This window comes from Papilio machaon, chromosome W (assembly GCF_912999745.1).
Source record: "Papilio machaon chromosome W, ilPapMach1.1, whole genome shotgun sequence".
Classification (NCBI taxonomy): Eukaryota; Metazoa; Arthropoda; class Insecta; order Lepidoptera; family Papilionidae; genus Papilio; species Papilio machaon.
Window position 1 is genome coordinate 8,858,649 of NC_060015.1, and position 10,057 is coordinate 8,868,705.

The 10,057-nt window shown below is 37.2% G+C and overlaps 2 protein-coding genes across 2 annotated transcripts; both read right to left on the reverse strand.

The window, feature by feature from the left end:
* LOC123723096 lies at positions 1-7,747 on the reverse strand. The gene is made up of 4 exons (XM_045685645.1): positions 7,744-7,747; positions 6,898-7,101; positions 6,249-6,405; positions 1-547 (listed from the first exon to the last, which is right to left on the reverse strand). Exons 1-4 carry the CDS (start codon positions 7,745-7,747, stop codon positions 184-186), a joined length of 729 nt encoding a protein of 242 aa, XP_045541601.1. The 3' UTR covers positions 1-183.
* A 1,096-nt stretch (positions 7,748-8,843) lies between these two features.
* Positions 8,844-9,769, reverse strand: LOC123723097. The gene is made up of 2 exons (XM_045685646.1): positions 9,283-9,769; positions 8,844-9,075 (listed from the first exon to the last, which is right to left on the reverse strand). Exons 1-2 carry the CDS (start codon positions 9,651-9,653, stop codon positions 8,844-8,846), a joined length of 603 nt encoding a protein of 200 aa, XP_045541602.1. The 5' UTR covers positions 9,654-9,769.
* Positions 9,770-10,057: the final 288 nt, after the last annotated feature.

The following is a 10,057-nucleotide window of genomic DNA, read 5'->3' on the forward strand; positions in this document are numbered from 1 at the left end:
TATTGAAAGTTAAATTATTGGTGTTACATGTTAGCGCGTGAGTGCGAGAATGAAAGGTATGAATAGAATGAATAGAATGAGTACAATGACAAGAATGAGTAATTGAATGACGTTCCCGCGCCGCTCCGCCAGGTGCGTGAAGTTTGGCGCAGACATCCTCCGGGGCCTTGAAGGAGACATCCTTCAAGATAGGTCTTCTTCCGGGGAGGGAAGAAGGCATAGGCGATTGAGTGCTCTTCGAACGGTTCCATGAGAAGTCACGACGTCAGCGACACGAGGGACATCATCAGGGCCAGGATACAACCTATTGACTCGACCGAGGCGCCAACATAATGGAGGTGTATTGTCCTCCTTTACAAGGACAAGATCGTCGATCTTCAAGTGTCTTGATTGAGTACGCCACTTTGAACGTTGTTGCAATTCCGCAATGTATTCGTTAGCCCAACGTTTCCAGAAATGTTGTCTTATCTGCTCTAGGTATTGAAACCTGTCGAGTCGATTGGTGTTGCAGTCAAGGAAGCTCGGTGACGGTAGTGATGTAAGCGGCCTGCCAATCAAAAAGTGTGCCGGGGTGAGAGGTTGAAAATCATTAGGCGAGGGACTGAGGGGACACAAGGGTCGGCTGTTTAGGATGGCCTCGATTTGAACAAACAAAGAAGTTAGCTCCTCAAAGGTTAAATGACTATTTCCTAAGACCCTACGAATATGAAATTTAGCGGATTTTACTCCAGCCTCGGCTAAACCGTTGAAGTGAGGAGCGTAAGCAGGTGAAAATTTAAAATCGATACCTCGAAGAGCTGCATAATCACAAATAGCGTCAATATTTGACTGTAAAAAAGATGAAATTTCCTTAGACGCGGCAACGAAATTCCTACCGTTGTCACAGTAAATTAATTTAGGCAAACCTCTGCGAGCTATAAATCGTTTTAGTGTTAAAATAAAAGCATATAAAAATACACAAATAACATTTAGTTATTTTACATCCACGGCCCTTTCGATCACTGATTAGGAACGGTCCAGCGAAATCAGTACCAACGGTATGAAATGGAAAACCTGGGTCTACTCTTTCGTTAGGCATATCGCCCATTATGTTACTCATCGTCGTACCTTTAAAACGACGACAAACTAGACAGTTACGAGCTACCTTTCTTGCTAAGTTACGGCCACCGAGAGGCCAATAGCGGTCTCTAATTGAAGCTAGAACTTGTTGGGGTCCAGCGTGTAAAAGACGCTCGTGTTCATTTTGAAATTAAAGTTTTGTCAATAGATGATCAAATTTTAAAATAATAGGATGTCGTTTTTCATAAGAATAGGCGGAAGAATCAATTCTACCTCCTGCTCGAAGAAGTGCATCTGCGTCGAGAAAGGGATTTAAGGAAGAGAGAGATGACTTTGTTGAAAGAGATTTTTTACACTTTAACCGACTAATTTCATTAGAAAAGAATTCATTCTGAGCTTGACTGATAATAAACTGTAGGGATTTATTAAGTTCATCCACGTGCAGACAGCCAGTTAGTTTATTTTTAGGATTACGACAGTTGTGTAAAAATCTGAAAACTCTTGCATAAGTTCGTTGTAAGGTACGAAATTTAGAAAATCTTTTAAAATCTACCACAGGAGACGTCGTTATCGTTTCCGCTGATAAAGTAGAAACTGTTTTCAACTCTGGCAAATCGAAAACCGGTGAAATTTCTTGAGGCCATAAATAATCGGGTTGCAAAAGAAAGAAAGAATATCTTGAGTGATCTCGTCATCCCAGCCTATTTTTAGAAACCATAGTTTTTGAATAAGAATTTTTGGTTTTATTGTACATAGGGATAGCAATCCAAGAGGATCAAATATTTTAAATGTAGTAGATAAGATCGATCTTTTAGTGATGTTCTCAGGCGGGGAAAAATTGACTTGAAAATTTAATTGATCTGAAGAAGGAGACCAACCGATGCCCAGAGTGCTTGTAGAATTGCTGATAATTAAGTTACCTTCTTCTGGATTTATCGAATCGGACATAAACAATTTGGGAACGTTAGACCGGTATTTTCTTAAATTAAAACAACCTTTTTTCAGTTCATCTGACACGGCGCGCTGAATGTGACGAAGCTCCGCGATGGAGTCAGAGCCTGTAAGCAAATCATCACAGTAAAAATCCTGTTGTATTATATTTTTTATTTTATCGTCGTCACATTCCTCGCCCAACTGCCAGATGCATCTAGTACTTAAAAAACTCGCACTGGAAAAACCGTATGTCACCGTATTTAAGCGTAAAGTACGTAAAGGGTCATTTTCGTTTTCCCGCCAAAGAATAAGTTGTAGGTCACGATCTGACTCTCTTAAGCTAACTTGACGATACATCTTCTCTATATCGCCCGAGATGATATATTTATACTGTCGGAAGCGAATTAAAATGTTGAAAAGTGAATCTTGTATTGTAGGCCCTATCATTTGTAAGTCATTTACTGACAAACCTGACGTAGAACGAGCCGACGCATCGAACACGACACGTAATTTAGTTGACTCGCTCTTTTCTCTGATTACAGGATGATGGGGAAGAAAGAATGAATTAATAGGTTTAGGTACTTTAGATTCATTTAAGTGAGCAAGCTCGGCATACTCGCATATGAAATCGGCATAGGCTTTTTTAAGCTCTGGTTGCCGTTTGAACCGCGCTTCTAAATTTAAAAACCTTTTTTTGGCTAGTTGATAAGAATCACCTAAACAGTCTCGATCATCACGGAGCGGTAAACTGACGCAAAACCGACCGTCACTTAAACGCGTAGTAGTGGAAAGGAAATGCTGTTCACATAATTTTTCCTCTTGTGTTAGGGGCTTATTGTGGGGAAAACTTTCTAATTCCCAAAATCTTGACAAGGCCTTTTCGAAATTACAATTTTCATGTTGATCTATAGAGAAATTATTAGAAAAATTATCATCCTTTAGACAGAAGTTACATGTTGATGAATTATTTGGAATAGAAATTTTATATAAATTAGGTAGGGGACCAGCAACAAGCCAACCAAGTTTAGAGCTACGAAGATTAGGGGTTTTAATTTGGTCCCCTAGACAGCGCTGCTCTGAGCCTATCAGGTCCCAGAATAGGTCAGCGCCAATGAGCATATCAATAGGAGATGGTTTGTTAAAACTAGGATCCGCTAATTCAAGCTTAGGTAAATTTATGTCTTTGTAATCAAAAGATATCTTTGGCAAATTGCTGGATATTACAGGCAAAACTAAACAACTCATTGTTACATTGAAAGAACTATTATTAGATTGTAATTGTAAAATGCATCTTTTTGTATTTAGGTTGACTTGAGCATTACCAATACCCACAGGTGGGCACAGTTAATCGAAAAGTTAACTTCGTTAATCGTTAATTCGTTAATTAAAAAATTAACTTCGTTAATCGTTAAAGCGTTCAATTCTCGAAAATTTAACGCAAGTTAAAGTTAATCGTTAACAGTTAACCATACCAAAAATTTTCATACTAATTTCACACTTATGTGGCGACACTTGTTTAAAATAGTAATTTTATTTATTACACATTAGTATTAGAGACAAGTATGAATGCATTATAGTATATTTCATTACGAGTGCGGAAAGCCTGTCATTGCAAAGAGTTCCGACAAATGTCTACCCGAGCTGAGGCGCAGCCGAAGGTGAGGGTTGACAGTTGGAACAAGTTGTAATGACAGTTTCGCACTACTACTGTTCTGTACTAAACAACTATTTTTGATACGGTTGCCAAAAATGAAGTAATTTAATAGAATAATAAAAACACAATAAACTCAACTAACTAAAATGTTTGGAAAATGGCGCCAACCGTAAAAGAATACAAACAGAGATTTTTTTTCTGTTTTCTTCACCCATTCTGGGTAGGCAAAGGGAACTATGCCCAAACAGTCAAGTCTTCAATAGATTATTTTTATTGATATGAAATGAAAATGAAATTTAATGAGATGAAATAAAATGAAACCTAACCTAAAACATTGAATTAAATCATTAAATCTGAAATTGTAACAAATTAGGAGCTTCTTTTTAGAAATATTTGCATGAATCATAAAAACTTTAATGATTTTTTTGTAAAAACTTCGTGGTTGGTTTTTCTTTTTAACAGACATTATTTTGACAGTTGGGAAAGAGAATGCACAAGTTTGGAAAAGCTAAAGAAAAAGCACGAGTAAAAAAGTGGTTTATTACAGTTGCTCAAAAAGTGGCGTATTGCAGGGATGATGACCGTTCGGAATGTGGGCTTACTCGACATACTCGTGCTTTTATATACTCGTAATGAAATATACTATTTCGAACCTTCTTTTGATTTTGTCCTGTTGGTCACGTCTTTCCCGGACGCTCTGATGCATCACACTTGCACGCGAACTTCACATATATCAATCATCAACTCGTTCGTTCACCATTCGAGTCGCCGACAGTCGCCCAACAAAGTTGAACTTACGAGCGTGGTGTGGCGCGTAATTTAAACAAAATGACAGCACGTCTCTAAGATTCTAATTTAACGATTAACGGACTTTTGTTAACGGAAGTTGAGTTTAACGGAAGTTAACAAAAGCGTTAACACTTTTTGAAGTTAACTTAAAAGTTAATCCGTTAAGCAAAATGTTAACTTCGTTAATTAACGATTAACGGATTAACGAGTTAATGCCCAGCTCTGCCAATACCAAGTATATTAACGTTTGAAGGCTGAGGAGTCAAGCTCAATTTTTGTTGGACCGACTCGGTTATAAAAGAAGACTGACTCCCGCAATCAAGTAAGGCTCGCACTGTAATAGATTTTTTAGTTATGGGATTAGATACTAAAACCTTGGCTGTACACAACAACACTTCAGTAGAAGACAAGACGGACATTACTACCGATTGAGTAGATGGAACGCTGTCACTAGAATTTTCACATTCTTTAATAATATGTAAAAGTGAATTATGACGTTTTTTACAAGATCGACAAGAACCTGGAAGCTTGCAGTTCTCAGCAACATGACCTGATCTCAAACAATTTTTACATAATTTCAATGTTGCTACTATTGAGTTCCTGTCTTCTGGTGATTTGCCCTTAAATGAATAACATTCGTATAGACGATGGTTACCCTTACAATATGCACACTCGAAAGTTTTACTGGAATTAGAAACAGCGTCTTTAGAAGTAACTACAAAAGACTTAGTTTGCATCTTATTGTTAGGTGCAGTAGAATTTGTATATTTAATTTTGTTTTGTTTTTCTTGTTTATTGCGATGCACAATCTCTAAAATATCTGCACGTTTTCTTAGGAAAGCAAAGAAGTCACTAAGCGTAGGTATATCGGACAGATTATTCCTATGTTCCTCCCATTTAAAAGATGTAGCACTGTCTAACTTTGCTGTAACTATATAAATTATTAAAACGTCCCACTTGTCAGTAGGTAGGCCCAGTGTACTGAGGGCGCGCAAGTTTTTAGTAATGTGATCAGTGATGAAACGAAGTGACTTGTCAGTCTCGCGGACGTATTCAAAATTCAATAGTGATTTTAAATGATTGTTGATCAATTGTCTTTTGTTATCAAAGCGTTCACATAAGAGTTGCCAGGCTTGTGAATAATTAAGATCTGAAACTTCTAAGTTACTAATGACACGGGCGGCTTCACCTTCCAAGTAAGAATTAAGATAATGAAATTTGTGAATATTTTTAATTTTAGAATTTTCATGAACTAAAGAACTAAATGTTTCCTTAAACTCCAACCACTTGAAATATGTTCCATCGAAACTCGGTATTTTTATTATAGGTAATTTAAAACCAAGCGTTTCATAATCATCCTTATGTTGACAAGAATTATTAGAATGATTTGAAGAATTTGAATGAATTTCACAATTAGCTGACTTGGAAGTTGAATACGTTTTTATTATATTTTGAGCCAGAGAAATGTAGTGATCAAAGTCTTGCTCAAAAATATCGCGAGTAGTCAATTCAATTTCTTGATTTGAAATGTTTAAAAATTCTATTTGGTTTTGCAACTCTTCGAACTCGATAAACAAAGCTTCAATTCTAGATAATTTCATCGCAAGCTCAGTTAATTCTACATCTGAAATAGATTCTGAAGTTTTTAAATTATCGATAAAATTCTTAAATTTAGTTAAACGTCCTTTTATATTGCTACGTTTAATATTGAGAACCTTAAGTTCTTTAGATTCGGTTTCTGTAGACATTGCGATGAAATAAATAAATAACTAATGAATGTATTAAAAGTGGAATGTAAGTTAAAATTGCATACGATACGCTCCTCGCTTCGTAGTCAGCCGCAGCCTCGCGCGACTGTTCGCACACGCACGTATGGTCACTTGAGTGAAGAGCACAGGTAGCTGCATACACGTAGACAAAGGGTGACGTCACGCGAGTCGACTGTTGTTTGTCCGATGCGTTGATAATGGCTGGAATTGATATAATAAAACGATTGAAACAATTTTACGATTTACTAGGAAATATGATGATTCTTAGCGGCAAAAGCGCGTTTATCTGTTTAATCAATGATGGGTTTCTATAATTTTATATACAAATGGGCAAAATTAATTTATTTTAACGCTAAATTAAATGAAATAAGCTGATAAGCAGCGAGGAGCAATATAAATAAAGCGAAATACGCTGCAATGCAAGCGTGATTTTAGCGGTTATTAGAATGAATGAATGAATGGGTCACAAAGAAATGCGCACGCGGCATGACTTTCAACTTTGATCATAGATGAATATAGCAATTTGATAATTTAAATTTGTTCAATAATTTAGACACTCGCTATAGCTAGATATGAGCGTAATTAGCGTAATTTGCGTAATTTTTTAAATCACTTAAACACTGAAAAGCCAAAATATTTGTTTGCAAATCAAAGCACAAGGCAATTAGGAAAGTAGAAAAGGAACGGGCTCACTTGAGAAAGGCAGGAAGCAACAAAAAGAAGGCAGTTCCCTCCAATAGGCGATGCTGGCTGACTTCCACGTAGGCGTGAGGTTCCTTCGGGATGACTGGTTGATATGTAGACCGGCGTGAGGAAGTCTAGTTGCACGTGGTCCGATGTAGTCGCAGCCCTTTGTAGTCCTCCAAGAAGGTATAGAAAGCTGGACGGGTGCACGTGCTGATGACCTTTATTTGTCCTTCACTCGGCGAAGAAGTTTCAAACTTCGAAATAGTTTTTTCTGGCTTTTGCAGGTCCTGTCACGGTCGCCACTTTGTTCAGTACAGAACAAGAAATAAAAAACTGCTTGCAATTAGGTTAGATGCGTTTTTATTGAAAGTTAGATTATTGGTGTTACATGTTAGCGCGTGAGTGCGAGAATGAAAGGTATGAATAGAATGAATAGAATGAGTACAATGACAAGAATGAGTAATTGAATGACGTTCCCGCGCCGCTCCGCCAGGTGCGTGAAGTTTGGCGCAGACACAAGTTTTGTAAATGTATAAATACTTATGCAGCTGACTGTACATTTAAAAAACTTTGATTTATGGGTAAAAAAAACAAATCTTACTAATATTTTATTCCCAAATATAAGTAATAACTAATGAACAAAATAAATAGATATTATGTCATTCATAACAACTAAACAACTAATGTCACATACACTAAAAATCTGGGAACGAATCCTAAACAACAGGTTGCAACAAATCATATCACTAACTCCAAATCAATGCGGATTCGTAGCGAATAAGTGCACTTCAGATGCGATACAGACGGTTCGGATCTTGCTAGAAAAAGCTAAAACCAACAAGAGTAACTTACACATGGTTTTCATAGACCTAGAAAAAGCATTCGATCATGTCCCTCGTGACTTAGTCTGGGAAGCACTCAGACATCAATTGGTTCCGGAGCACTACATAAATCTCATACAGGACATGTACAAAGCGGTCACAACACAAGTCGTAAGCCCGGCAGGTAGAGGCGGACTGTTTGAAATTGGAGTAGGCGTACACCAAGGCTCCACACTCAGTCCGCTACTATTCAATACGACAATGGATCACCTGACTAAATCATGCCAAAAGCCACTGCCTTGGAACATCCTGTATGCAGATGACGTTGTTTTGATCTCGGACAGCGAACATGAAGTCCAGGGAGATTTTAACAACTGGATAGAGGCGCTAGAGACTAATGGGCTCAGAATCAGTAGAAGCAAGACAGAGCATATGTCCTGCATTTTTGACAATTTCACAGACCCGGATAAAATTAAGATCTCAATAGGAAGTTCACATATACCTAAAGTGACACAATTCAAATACCTCGGCTCAATAATTAGCAATGACGGCAAAATTGAAAAAGATGTTACTCACAGAACAACAACGGGATGGATGAAGTGGAGACAGCTCACAGGCGTAATGTGCGATAGAAAAATGCCTCTCAAGGTTAAAGGACATCTGTATAAAACAGCAATTAGACCCGCTATTATGTATGGTTCAGAATGTTGGGCTACAAATAAACATCATCTTAATAAGTTGCACTCTACAGAAATGCGCATGCTACGCTGGTCAGCGGATGTCACACTGCTAGACAAAATCCGAAATGAGAATGAAAAATTGAAAGAAAAACGTCTGCGGTGGTTCGGCCACATCCAACGCCGCTCAGACGATCATATGATAAAGCTTGCCCTAAACATGCCTACGACGAAACGTACACGTGGACGACGGTTCAAAAAGACCTGAAAAGTGCTCTTTTAACACCAGACGAAGCGCAAGATCGTGCTAATTGGAGAATGAAAACGAGGAAGGCCGACCCCAAGTAAATGGGATAAGGTCAAGACGGAAGAAGAAGAAGTCATTCATAACAACAGGTAACTCTTAAAAAACAAACTTATTCTGTTTGTATGTCTTAATTAAAAATTCTATAGATTATGTGATAGCACGAAAACTTTTATCAGTAGCGTATGCATCAGAAGTGAGAAAATGATCTATGCACGTCAATAAATGGCTATTGAATTTACCATTCTGAGACTTACATGATGCTGCACCTATGATTAAACCAATGAAAAATGCTGTCACAAGTAAAATAATAATTATATATTCCCATTTGTTTAAGTTCAATAAGGTTTCTTTGCATAAGCAGACAACATCGTAAGGAGATCTGAAATAACAGATATTTCTAATCAAATTACTAAATCAAATATGTAGGCAGTGTGTTCAAAGAGTAGTAGAATAACAATGTGATGGTTAACTTACCATGTTATTGGTAAGAATCAAATGGAAGTTATCATAAAAAACAGTGTTACTATAGATATAATGTTCTGTGAGGTCGTGGTCTCCGATCTATGAGTCAACAGTTTAAATAAACCTGATCTCAAATACTTTACATTTAGTAAATGTAACGTACTTATAATTCAACCGCGCATTATCGCAAAGAAATCTATCTGTTTCGTCCAAAAGCTTCTGAAGTTGCTGCTGGGCCAAGGCGATGACTGGACATTTTTTATGAAGAATGTTAGCTATATCAGCTTCAGGGTCTAGGTCGCAACTGCAGCCGGCGCTTGCAAGCCTTATTTCATCAAATCTTATGTCATTTCTGGGCGATGAATCGGCCGCGTCAGAATCTGCGTCCTCCCTTGGGCTCGGTGCGTAATTATCTATATTAGAGTCTTGATGATTTCTGAAAGATTTTCTAGAATAACGGTAAATATTTTGAATTTGATATTCATCGGATGCCATTACTCGAAGTAAATATTACGGTAGTATGAAAATCAGTTATAATAATTGCTCGAAATGAATGACAAGAATTGTCTTAGCACCTCTTTGCTTGGCACAGAATATTATACATTTTACGCTTTTTTATTATATGCTTTTGATTCGGAAAGTGAGCTAAATTGCAAATTAAACACATTTTTAATCGACTTCCCACAAAAAAAAATAATTGAATAGAAATTTTATTGCGTTTCGCAATGGCAGGCATTTGAACACTGAAACTGTACAATAAATACTCGTAAAATCACCCATATACCTCCTTGGGACACAGCAACTGCGTCTATTTCTAATTAGTACTTAAGCTGTAAACGGAAACATTAAATTATGTGGTATTTTACATTTTGCTTTTCTGAACCAACAGAAAGTTCTTC

What these genes read in the sequence shown, in the direction of transcription:
- LOC123723096 (XM_045685645.1), bottom strand. An exon ending in TTGCTTCCTGCCTTTCTCAA is followed by an intron (nt 6,406 to 6,897) that starts GTGAGCCCGTTC and finishes TATCAATTCCAG; the next exon opens with CCATTATCAACGCATCGGAC. An exon ending in TACGAAGCGAGGAGCGTATC is followed by an intron (nt 548 to 6,248) that starts GTATGCAATTTT and finishes TTTGATTGGCAG; the next exon opens with GCCGCTTACATCACTACCGT.
- LOC123723097 (XM_045685646.1), bottom strand. Translation starts at nt 9,653, where the DNA reads ATGGCATCCGATGAATATCAAATTCAAAATATTTACCGTTATTCTAGA. An exon ending in TGTAAAGTATTTGAGATCAG is followed by an intron (nt 9,076 to 9,282) that starts GTTTATTTAAAC and finishes CTGTTATTTCAG; the next exon opens with ATCTCCTTACGATGTTGTCT.